Below are 13,069 nucleotides of genomic sequence, written 5' to 3' on the forward strand. Positions count from 1 at the left end.
GTTACTTTGGGTAGGAATATATTCTTATTAGTCAGCCAACCCATTCGACTGTGGTACACTTTAAATCGTCCTTTGTGCTTCTCCAGTCCAAACACTCTTAAAATGTACTGTCTATTCATAAGGATGACACGTGATTCCTACACCTTGTAATCCTCTGTCTCTTATGTAACATTTCCTATACGCTGCTTTGGACATGCACCATTGTCTCTTTATAATGTGTGTGTGTGTGTGATGTAAAGGGCTCTGACACCCTACACCAGTATGAGTAGCACTATAAAACCAATGGAATGCATGTGAGAGAGGGCTGTGGTGAGATGAGGGGCACTGTTGGTGGGTGGCAGTGAGAGAATGCATGGAGAAGGAGTTCATGAGGGGCTGGCAATAAAAGATTGCTGCACCGGGCTCCACTAGGGCTTAAGCCGGCACTGCTTGTGAAGAGGGTTGTTTGTACAAGATCGATTTACTAACCACCCATTAAAGAGGAACTCTTTGCCGTGTTTCCAGAACTAGCTTCTTCTCTTCTCTTACGCATTGGGATCTCTCCTTGCACAGCGCTTGTGAACTCCATACATGTTCTCTAGCCAATCAGATGTGCAGGCATGCTTGAGTGGTGCGCACAAGTGCTCCTTGCCTCTGAGTTTGTTTTAGCTCCAAAACAGTGAATCTACGTTTAACAAGGTGGCACCCCCGCCATTCACTGCTCTGTCCAGTCTATTATCAGTTTTAAGTCACTGCTTTTCAAGATCTCATGGATGGAGGATGTGGAATAGCCTCTGCAAAACATGTTTACAGTAATTTATCAGCCTGTTTTCAGTATTCTGGTGCTGTGTTTTTTATACTGCTGCTTTTATCGCTTACGTGTACTCAGAGGAAAGGAAATCTTATATCCACAAATGGTTAACTCTTAAGAATATTCAGAAACTGCACTCGTCACAGCCACCAACCACATCAGGATGCTCCTCCACCGAGGAGAAACAGTGGCTCTTATCTTGCTTGGCCTTTCAGTTACTTTTGACACGATCTCCCTCTCGACCATGATCAAAAGACTCCACAAGTCTGGCATGCAAGACTCCACCCTCAACTGGATCTCTTCCTTCTGCACAGGAAGAACATAGAAAGGCAGCACGACACCCTACACGTCGGAAGACCGAAATCTCACCTGTGGAGTACCCTTAGCCCAATCCTGTTCAACATCTACATGATACCACTGGACGACATCATCAGATCTCACAAAATCAACATCTCCTCCTACGCAAATAACTCCCAACTCATAATCTTTCTTTCAGACAAGACTCCTGTAAGCAAGACCAACTTCAACACCTGCATGACCACAGTAGCCACATGGGTGAGGTCCAACTGCCTCAAGCTCAACACGGACAAAATAGAAGTGGTGATCTTGTTATGTTATGTCACTGAGTATTTCATATAGGGCACGACTCGTCCCCGAAGGGGCATCTCGGCGCTGAGGTAACAGAAAAGTTAGAAGCAGCCATTTAAAAAAAAGCCAGGTTTTAAGCTGTTTTTTGAAAACTGAAAGTCAGTACAAGCCCTGATGACATATGGGAGTTTGTTTGTGACAGGGTGGACCCGCTACCCGAGTCCACTAGCGAATGGTGGTTGGCCATACCTCCATCTCTCCCTCTTGTTTCCTCTCAGCAGGGGGACTGGTGAACTTCCGACCTTTTATTACCTCCCGCAGAAACTGAAGAGGAACACGGCTCCTTCAACTGGGGATTCCACTGGGAGGACGGTCCGCCCCCATCCGACGTCACAGAGGTCCCACCACCAATAAGAACGGAGGACTTCCAGAACAGCGTGTGTGTCACCACCGGAGAGGAGGAAGTTGAGTTAGGAGCCGGAGCGTTGGTGATCTACGCGGAGAAGCCCGGAGATGACGGAGGGAAGCGAGAGAGCAGTTCCACTGTAGCCGAGGAGAAGCCAGGAGGCCAACGTCCCCACGCGCCGCCGAACCACGCTCCCGGAGGAGCGTGACTGACACAGGTACGGGACAGGTTCTTAGGGTGGGTTGGGAGGAAAGGTCGCCCTACCGCCGAAACCTGATTCCTACTCCTCCTATTTCTTTTTAATAACAATCCTCACGTCACCATCCCCTTTGCACTGAGCACCGCAACATCGTATCGTATCGTATTGTATAGTTCACCAGAGTGCCTCACAACACGAGTGAGTGGTGACTTCTTCACCCCCGGCCCGAAGTGAGTGTGGCTTAAAGACCGAGCATCCTCCAGATACCCTTTTGTTTTGTTTTTGTTGGCCGCATCTCCCCTCCTCCTTTGACTGGAATCGGAAGGACAACGGAGAGTGGACCCCAGAAAAGGAAAGAGTGAAGCTGGAACCTACCGGGTTGAATCAAATCCCTCTAACCACGACGGATGCCATCCAAACTGTCTCAGGAAGAGTAACAACTCGACGCAAAAGTGTCTTAATAAAAATAAACGTATTCTAGCTGATCAGTTTCCCGAGTTGTTAATCCTATCCCGCCACATTGTTCCAGTGGTGACGGGCCAGATATGTAAAGGCCCGTGCATCGTATTTAGTGCAGATGCGTCGAGGGCAGAGAGGAGCTGATTCCTTGATCTGAGGTTTTTATCTGGACGATAAGGTGTCAATTTGTCCTGTAGGTATTTGGGCCACTTACCTGCCAGAGGTTTATGCGCCAGGCAGAGGAGTTTGAAAATTGCTCTCTTCTTTATGGGGAGCCAATACAAAGCGAAAGGGACAGGGGGGGTGTCCGGTGGCTGTTTGTTTTTCTTCTGAAGCAAAACCTGCCTGTGGGACTTCACTTGGTAGAAGGTGGACCTCTGGCCCATCCCATCCTCTACCGCTCATGCCAGAAACCTGGGAATCATCCTGGAGGAAAACTTGGCCATGACAGCACAAGTCAACACAGTTACCTCCACCTTCTTCCTCCTGCTGAAGATTCTGCATAAAATCTTTAAATGGCTAGTGGAAATCATGAGAAAAAATGTAACACAAGCCGTCATGACAAGCAGACTGGACCATGGAATGGCACTCTACATTGCAATCAACAAACCGCTCCAGAACAGACTCCAAACCATCCAGAATCCCACAGCAATACTCGCCTGCAACCTCCCCCGACGCACTCAAACCACTCCACACCACAATGAACTCCATTGGTTCTCCATGCACACAATGCACTCACTTCAAACTCCTCACCTACAAGGCTTCACACAACATTGGCCCCGCTTACTACAACACCTGTATCCACTTCCAACAACCGCCAATGCACCTCTGCTCAGCCGGTCTCCTCCCCCGCATGAACAGAGCGGGAGGTTGCGCCTTCTCACACATCGCCCCAAAGACTTGGAATGACCCCCCCCCCCTAACCACATCAGGTCCTCCTGGTCGCTCCTCGAGTTTCGCAAGAAGCTGAAGGCCTGGCTCTTTGATTAACTGAAGGCAAGCCGCCGCCTACCAATCAGCAAGTGCCTTGATACCCTCACGGTTGATAGCACGCTATAAAAATCTACATAGCATCTTTTAGAGTTTGCTTTTTTAACAGAGTTGTGTGTTTTCGTATTTCTTTTCTCTTTGCTCATCCTCTGTGACCCTGGCAATCAGTTTGAAATGTTTCGTGGACCATTATGTTTAAAGGGATACTGTTTCTCTTATCAAATTTTTTTTTTTAAAAGACCGTAAGTTGATTGTTATCTGATTGTCCCTGCAAAACCGCACTTTCTCATTTACTTTCCAGACTGCCACAGTTGGTAATGCCCACTTTTTTGTCTAACACCATTTCTTTTCCAAAAAGCCTTTGCGACAGTGCATCTGAGCCATACATTAAAAAAAACAAAAATGATTTATCGTAATAAGCCTATATGCAATTAATCTTGCCTTGCGACATATTTGCATTCTGTATAATTGGGTCCTTATCGTAATCGGAGCCTATTATATACTCTCCCTCCTTACATGATTTTTTATGTGGTTCACTCAGGCCATTAATGAGCTCATGTTTTTGTTGGTCATCCAGCCTCCTCTAAGGTGGATTGTCCCTTAACGTGAAGAGGACAGGGTTCTAGTTGTCTGCTGCCTTACAAGTCTTATGATGAGACCTCAGGATGCATTCATTTTGGGGCATTTCCTTCTATGCCTGCTCTTGCGTTTGAAGCACAGCAGATCATTTGTCCATTTCCATGAGTGAGCTTTAACAATTTACGTTGGTTAAGATCTTCATAGCTCCACCATGTTGGATTTTGGATTGGTGGGAGGATTGTGGGTTCTCTTTTTCCTTGACTGTATCTATGCATCCTCATATGATTAGGCGTGTGTTAAGAGCACCCTTATACACCTTTCTTACTTTGCCTCATTGCTGGCAGTCAGACATTGTCTGTGAATCGGGCACCGTTGAGCACTATGGTTTCTTGCTTTGTATTCGTAACAATCTTCTTGGCCTCCGCTGTGTGACCGCCTCCACACTGAGTTCTAGTTGGTTGTGTGATGGTTGTTCTGTTTCCAGTATACCTTGTGTTACTGGTGTGTCAATAGAAACTATTTTTGCTATAGCCTTGGAAGATGTGTGATGTTGTGTAGGACGTTTTCCTCTTTTATTGCCATCTGACGTTCGTGTTGAATTTTTGGGGCAGAAGTAAACAGTGCAGATCTTTTCGGCCATCGTGATCTTCTGAAGGGTCTCCTTACGTAGTCCACAGCTAGTTTGAGGGTTGACATCCTTCTGTAGGTATTGGCAAAAGCTGGGGTTGCTGTCTCATTGCTCCAGGTTTACAGTGATGTTGGTGGTTGGTTCTATGTTGTCTATGCTCGCGTTGCGAGACCTGATGCAATCTGTGAATCCGAAGGATGCCCAGTCTCGACATTTATAAGTGTGTCCAATACTTTAAGGTGGCTTCGGGTTATCACTATTGTGTAGATGTAATACTTGTTATTTGCAGCGTGGTATACTTACAGGAATGGCTTCAGCCACTTCTCATGAGCATCCCTGGGTTGTGCCTCCATGCACCCTTGTATGAGTCTGATGACCAACATCAGCACCAGAGTGGTGTACTGTCATGAGAAAGCATCCTTCAGCCGAAGGGGCTGTACGCGACCGGTGGTATAAGAGACAGCTGCATGCTCACAGAGGCAGTGCATAAATCAGATAAAATTGCCTTAGGAGCTAAATGCTTGTTCAGGCCGGGGTGTGAGAAATATCTTCAATTCCGTCTACATGTTGCAGGAGTTAGGTTAAGGTCACCAGGCTGGGTCTAAATCCCAATCTGGCCTTCCCGAAACCTAGTCCCTGAATGACGGCTGAGTGTGGGACCTGTCTTTATTTCATCTTCCCACTTGCGAGATGGGATTCACCCTGGTTAATGATCTGTCTTCATTGTCAAACTAGTGAACGGCGTTTGAGGTGGATGTGGCTAATGCATGTCCAATCCTCTGTGATGTGTTGGAGTGAGCTGTCGCTTGTCACTTCGTAGGAGGTGTTGGGACTCTGAAAGAATATCTGGCCTGTGAGCGCCCATGGAGATAGGAGGCACTTACCCACTTCTTCCTCTTCCTCAAATTCCCCTTCCTCGTCTTCTTTTTTCCCCTCTCTTCCTCCTGCATTTGTCCATCCCTGCTCTTGTCTCCCTCTCTCTCTTACACTGTTCGCTCTTTCTCATCTCTACCTGTCTCTCCTGCAGCCTTTTCATATCCCTCATTTGTTTAATGTGATTCCCAGCTTCTTACTGAGAATTGTCTGATCTCTCCTGACTCTCCCATGTATCTCAAACGGTGGATAAAGAATAGAAAAGGACAAAGAAGGCCCATGTCCTTACAGAGGCAAAGGAGTGTCCCTGAATAGGTTTTAAACCCAGCTCCATGCCTAGCCCCATCCCCAGATAATTTGTAAATGTCTAGTATCACCCCGTGATATATGGCCATCTATGGTAGCATCAAGAGGAGAGACAGAAAGGTTTATTAGCATCCCTGAGATATGTGAACATCAGTGTCTTGGGGACATTTGAGTGAAATATGGGCCTAGCAGCAGCCACTGATACCTGGGTATGGCAAGGAGCACACCTGTGATACATGGACATGTATAGTAGCATCCTCAGGAGACATTGGCATGTTTATCAGCTTCACTGAGCTCAGAGGACATCTATGTTAAACATGGGCATGCCTAGCAGCAGCCACTGGTACCTGGGTATGGCAAGTAGCACACCTGTGATACATGGACATGTATGGTACAATCCTCAGGAGACACTGGCATGTTTATCAGCTTCACTGAGCTCAGAGGACATCTATGTTAAACATGGACATGTCTAGCAGTAGCCATGGATACGTGGGTATGGCAAGGAGCACACCTGTGATACATGGACATGTATGGTACAATCCTCAGGAGACATTGGCATGTTTATCAGCTTCACTGAGCTCAGAGGACATCTATGTTAAACATGGACATGTCTAGCAGCAGCCACTGATACGTGGGTATGGCAAGGAGCACACCTGTGATACATGGACATGTATGGTACAATCCTCAGGAGACATTCGCATGTTTATCAGCTTCACTGAGCTCAGTGGACATCTATGTTAAACATGGACATGTCTAGCAGTAGCCACTGATACGTGGGTTTGGCCAGGAACATCCCTGGTAGACACTCTCATGGCAAGGACCATCTCCAAGAGAGATCTAGCATTTCTCCAGGAGTATCTCCAAGAAATGTACGTGTGCATGTATTCGCTAGAGATGTGCACATACATAAATGTATTCCCAGTAGGTATACATGTGACAAAGGTACAGAGGTAGTATGCACGTGTGCATTTGCATCTCCAGTAAATAGCTGCATTTACCTGCACATCTTGGAATGCATGTGTGCCTCTAGCCATGGGCTATGCACTCGTGCAGGAGAATCGCCAGGAGCTGTGCATATGTCGAAGAGTATCCTAAGGAGGGGTATGCACACGTTTAATTTGTTACCTAAGAGTTATGCACATGCAGGAGTTGGCCAAAGTAACAGGCGAACAGAGGACATACCCCACTTGAAGTTAAGAAATAAGGGATCTCTGATCACCCTGTGCAGGTTCATAACATGCTCTCCAGGTCAAAGGTTTGCTGTGTAGCCAAAGGCTTAGGTAGTCTCTTAACATCTTTTTCCCCCACAGTTCCCATGAAGCCCTTCAGCCAGAGATGCCCTCCAGTGCCCTCGAGGAAATGTTGGGAAGAGGATCATCCTGGCACCCCACCCCGGCGGCGAGGCCTGCCTCGTTCCAGAGCAGCAGATCCCAGGAGAGCGAGGGCCAGCCAAGGGACGGTGCCACTCCAACGTTGGAGGATAACGAGCAAGATTTTTCTGCAGGCGGGAGCTCTAGCCAACCTCAGCCAGACTTGGAGAAGACCCAGGTCCAGCATGAGGAGGGTGACATGGTGGATGGAGGAATGTTGGCAGAAGAGGCACGTGAGACTCCTGAAGAAATGGAAGAAGCTCCGGCTAACGAGGTGGATTTCTCCTTCCTGGAGGTTAGTTGTAAAACTCACACATGGGTGGGTTATCTTTATGAAACTGAGCTCAGTTTAGGATGTTGGGGAAGGTGAGTCTGCAGGCTCCACAATTGACGTATTCTGTGTTACCTTGGACCACCATGATTCCTGCTCAGAACTATGACAAGGCAGAGATGCTCTGGTGCTGCAGAGATGCACTCCTTGGTCGAAATCCTAAAGACTAGACTGGGATTATTTGAAGGGATTGAGATTAAATATTGGTACCCTACAGAGTTGACTACTAAATGCTACTCTGTAAAAAATGCCAGGCCTTTAATACTTCATTTTTCCAAATGTCTTAGAGGTAATTACCTTAATGGTAAAATCCGCAACCACAGAGTAAATTCGGATTTGAGGAAATAAATATTTACTTTTTATTAAAGCATTTGTTGAAACGAAGGCGTGGTTTGTTGTCTCATAAGGTATAAACTATTGTGATAATTATCTGCATATCCTAGGGAGTTGTAGGAAAGGCTGCAAAGAGCTTGCCCTGTGGATTACACCATATTGTATACTTCTCTTCAGCTTCCTAAATCGGGCATCGTATATACTCTCTGGGTGGCCCTCTAGAGTAGGAACTTGACCACATGCCTCCTATGATGCATATGGGCTCAACATAGCAGAGTCCAGGCTGATGTCGCTAACAATACCCATTCCTGTGACAGCGGGTGATTCTGGGCCATCTTCCCAACACTGTCAATTGAGTGAATACCCCTGGGTACTGCGCTTCGCCTCCGACTTACCGAACATTGGCCGTGCCACAGTCAGAGGGAGAAGGAAGGGAGTAAGAGGCGAGGAGAGGCCAGCTTACCCCGTATGACATAGAAATGCAATGCCGGCGGGAAGGCTCACCCAGCAGTCAATAGTCAAGGGTGTAACACATAGATCAGGACTCTTGATCCAGGCCCTGATTAATGGCATTACATGCCCAGGGAGACACCCCCTTTAGAACTCATTTTAAATGATTACAGATGGAATTCTCCCCGCCCCAGAAAGGGTTATTACATGCCTGAGTGAGAATGCTACAATCCAGCAGGTATTCACTGGAGCAATTTACAGAGCACTTAGTCTTGCTGTCTTATCTTCTTAAAATCCCGCCGTTGAGCTCTCGCAGTAGATCCCACCTCTGAGCTCTCGCAGTAGATCCCACCTCTGAGCTCTCGCAGTAGATCCCACCTCTGAGCCCTCAGACTAGATCCCACCTCTGAGCCCTCAGACTAGATCCCACCTCTGAGCCCTCGCACCAGATCCCACCTCTGAGCCCTCGCACCAGATCCCACCTCTGAGCCCTCGCACCAGATCCCACCTCTGAGCCCTCGCACCAGATCCCACCTCTGAGCCCTCGCACCAGATCCCACCTCTGAGCCCTCGCACCAGATCCCACCTCTGAGCCCTCGCACCAGATCCCACCTCTGAGCTCTCGCACTAGATCCTACCTCTGAGCCCTTGCACCCGTTCCCACCACTGAGCCCTCACACCAGATCCCACCTCTGAGCCTTCGCATCAGATCCCACCTCTGAGCCTTCGCATCACATTCCACCTCTGAGCCCTCGCACCAGATCCCACCTCTGAGCCCTCGCACCAGATCCCACTGCTGAACTCCCACCTCTAGATGCCATCTCACCTATGGAGTTCTTACTTCCTGTCCTCCTCAGAACTGTCACAACAACACCGCAAATCTTACGTCTCACCACCAGAATCCACCTCTGAGCTCTCGCAATTAGATGATTAACTTTTATCCCCTACATCGCCTAGAAGTAGCCCTAGAACCCATGGGACTCACCCTTCACCTCTAGACTGCGCGCCGCTCCAGAGCTGCGGTTAGCTGCCAGGCAGGTTGACGCCAGCCCTGACCGCCCCAGTACAGTGCTTGGAACCCAGTCCACTGTTCTCAACAAAAGATGGGGTTGAGCCTCTGCAACTTGGGTTCACTTGTCTCTTTCCACAATTCACTGATCATGGTCTTCATTTCTCAGGAGGCTGAGATCCTGGACTCCTCTCTCTACCGGACGCGGGCTTCACTAAGCCGTAAGCGTGGACACCGGGCCCCCACAGGCCGGCCAGGCGCAGCCCCTAATTCTACGGAGGTTGATGGTGACGAGTGGATGTTTCAAGATTCCACAGGTAAGGACAGAATACCACCTCCCCATTCACCCACACACCTTATCATGTGAATTCAGCTCACCTTGGCCAGGGTGCGAGCGCCGGAACCCTAGACTTGGTACTTCATTGGCTCGGTGAGGACTGGACGATGGCCAACTTCCATTAAGGGAGCTCAGCCCCTTATCCTGTAGGCCGGGTTCTCCAAAGTCAGTCCTGGAGGGCCAGATCCATGCCAGATTTTTAAGATAACTAGATTCATCCAAATGGAGATATGTAGACTTTGGAGAACCCTGCTGTCGGCCAAAGTTTAGAATTCCATCCGGACTATCTTCACCTTTTAATCTTTACAGGGCATTACATTTGGTACCATTGATTAGATAATATGTTCTGCTGACAAAAATTTATTTTTAGTAGTAAGAATAATAATTATGATAAGAATATTAAAAATGATGATAATTGAAGAAAGGGCCAATGTCGATCATAATTGGCCAGAGGTTTTGATTTAGTAAAGAGCAAATGCAAATCGGGCCGACCCCACTTTTCACAGAGCACTAAAGATGATAGTATGGCCCTCAGTGCATTTACCCTTTGTAAGTCTTCAGCGGAATGCTGCGAACATTCCCATGATCGTCGTGTAGTCGAGAGAGTGACCTCATATAGGGCCTCATGTAGGTAGCATACCAGTTACCACTTCTAAAATACCGAACGTTACCGAATCGGTATTTAAGAAGTGGTAACTCGTATGTAGGTAATGAGTCGGTAATTTTTACCGATTCGTTACAATTCGGTAATTACCGAATCGGTATTTACCGATTCGGTAATGAGGCATACCTTCCCATTGATGGGAAGGTATGCCTCATTACCGAATCGGTAAATACCGATTCGGTAATGGGGGGAACACTTGCAAGGGTGGCAGGGTGTCACATTGACACCCTGTTGCACCCCTGATTCGGCCATGTGTGCACATGTGGCACACATACATGCCCTAAGGGCATGTATGTCTGCCACATTGCACACTGCTAAGCGCTTACACATGCTTACACACATCCATAAATTATTTACCACCAACTATTAGTTGGTGGTAAATACCGACTCCTAAAAACACCCACACACTCCCCCTACATATCATTTCTGGATTCGGAATTTACCGAATCGGTAAACTTACCGATTCGGTAAAATTACCGATTCGGTAACATTACCGAATCGGTAATTTTATCGATTCGGTAATTTTACCAATTCGGTAAATTCCGAATCCAGAAATTGTCCCCCTACATACCAATAGCCAAAATACCGGTCGGTAACGGTATAATTACCGAAAATCGGCCGTTACCGACCGGTATTTGGCTACCTACATGAGGCCCATAGTCCTAAGGGACGATATCACTGTGGCTCCACACAAGGTTGGCACATAAATGTAAATTTGATACTTGTATAGCGCACTACTCACCCGCAAGGGTCTCAAGGCGCTTGTACGAATACCGCTGTAGAACCCATCCTGGCTTTCCCTGTGAGGTGTTGTGATCTTCGGGATTCGGCGGGCTGGAAAAGCAGGCAAGGAGGCCGTATATAGTGTGCAATAGTCTACTTTATTGAGTCCAAGGTACGGTGTGCAACAGGATAGAATACGGCTCTCTGCAGCTGGAGGGGTTGGAACCGATGTGGGATCTCGTCGGTTGCGGTCGTCGTCACCGAAGGTCTTCTGCTGTCCAAGTCGCCGACGTTGGTCCCAGGAAGGGGAAGGACGGACACCTCGGAGGGCAGTGAGACAAAACACAGAGGGAGCCGTTAGACCTGCGGACACTATGTCGCTGCCGTAACCTTCACCCGGGAGTGATAAAGAGGAGGGGAGTGTGAGGAGAAGGGACGGGGAGAAAGAGGGACAAGTCGAAGAAGATGGGTGTTCGGGAAGGGGGTTGAGTGGGACACTATGTATAAAGCGTGAGGTGCTGTACAATGGATACTGAGAGATCCTATTAGTGTGCAGGGGTGCTAACAGGAGAGAGACTATATACATTTATGTACAAAGAACCTAGGGTACACACGGGTACTTTAGAGTGCTATGCTGAAAGAAAGCTGGTACTCACGGGCTCCGCCGTAACTCTCATCCGAGTTACGGCCGCTCTTCAGCCTCCTCCGGGGGACTCCACCAGTCTTCCGACCACTCTTCTGGTTCGCCGCTCTCGTCCTCTCCCTTCGTCGTATCTCCTGCCGGACTCTCCTTCCACGATCCTTCGACGACTTCTGCTTCCTGTCTTCCGGCTTTTCTGTCTCCGGCGGGGAACGGGTAGGAGGGACTTCCGGGAATCAGGGGTTGTCCTTCCGGTGGGTCGCTGTTCGGGATTGGGTCCTGTAAGAGAAAGAGGGGCGGGGTTCCTGGGGTCACCGAGGCTGTGGATGAAAGCTTGGATGGACTGTCCGAGCGGGGAGGATTGAGCGGAAAGGACTCCCTGGATAGGGTAAGGAAGGGGGGCCCGATCCGAGGTAGGGAGTCTCCGTTACAGGTGTCCACTCCTGGGCACCCCCAAAGGCCAGGCATCCTTAGCGTTGTGGGGGCCGTTGTGGAGATTAAGCAAGCTATTGCCCAGAGTTGCAGAGTGGGACTCCATGATTGGAATAGGCACCGAGGCGAGAATTATCAGGTCCGTGGAATATTTGAGCCCAAGACCCGCCGAGGCGGGGAATTGAACCCTGATCCCGGGCTAGACCTCTGCATCAGGGTCTGCCGCTCTAATCATTGGCTGATGGATGCCATGGGGAAGCTGTCTGTGCAACGTGGGCAGTGCACCCAGCCCAGCTCTACAGCACTAATATGCGGCCATCTTGGAATGAGGTCCTCCTGCACGTAAACCAATGACGCCATCAGTACCATAGAGGGGCATGTGACGTCATCTGTACAGTCGGGCTTAGCGTGGATTTTTAAACGGAATCTTTTTATTAAATGGAGTTTGTTGGAGAAACGTTCCTCAGCGGGCAGTTGCTAAGGGTGACAAGGGATGTCCCTCATTTTAGCGAGCCTTGTTTACTGTGCTGTTTGGGTGGCTGTGCCTTTGGTGGTTTGACTAGCACAAGTTATTTTCATGTACTGTGCTAATGTTCTCTTTGCCATAAATGGAATGCATGTTTTGTTTGTTCTGTTTTTAAGAGTTTAGTAAAAACCATGGTAGGGATGACTGGCGACAACCTCAAGGCGAGACTTAATTTCCAGGCCCTAAATGTTTTTATATCATTAGTGAAGACTAAAACCTTATATTTTAAATTAAACATGAATGAATTATCTCTGTCATGGGTGGCCAGTTTAGTAAGTTGACTCTGAAGCCCTCTCTGAGCTTCAGAAAGAGCACTAACCCACAGCATAGGATGACCTGCTTATCTTTAGAGCTGCTGTCAACTGGGAATAATGACGCTTCTAGAGCTGAGACTAGAGTTTGCGAAGCAACAGGGGGCGGGCAGAATGCACCCCTG

General features: G+C 48.3%; 1 protein-coding gene across 2 annotated transcripts in view; it reads left to right on the top strand.

Moving 5' to 3' along the window:
• The window catches only part of CNOT12 (CCR4-NOT transcription complex subunit 12), a 422,228-nt gene that overhangs the window by 361,895 nt on the left and 47,264 nt on the right, over nucleotides 1-13,069 (top strand). For both annotated transcript variants that reach the window (XR_014981070.1, XM_085651437.1), the window contains exons 7-8: nucleotides 7,129-7,483; nucleotides 9,481-9,628. Coding sequence is in view for 1 of the 2 variants with exons in the window: in XM_085651437.1 (XP_085507563.1) it covers nucleotides 7,129-7,483; nucleotides 9,481-9,628 (503 nt within the window). In the remaining variant the exon portion in view is untranslated. The remainder of the gene's footprint in view (nucleotides 1-7,128; nucleotides 7,484-9,480; nucleotides 9,629-13,069) is intronic.

The sequence above is a fragment of the Triturus cristatus genome, chromosome 4_1 (genome assembly GCF_964204655.1).
Source record: "Triturus cristatus chromosome 4_1, aTriCri1.1, whole genome shotgun sequence".
In the NCBI taxonomy this organism is placed as follows: domain Eukaryota; kingdom Metazoa; phylum Chordata; class Amphibia; order Caudata; family Salamandridae; genus Triturus; species Triturus cristatus.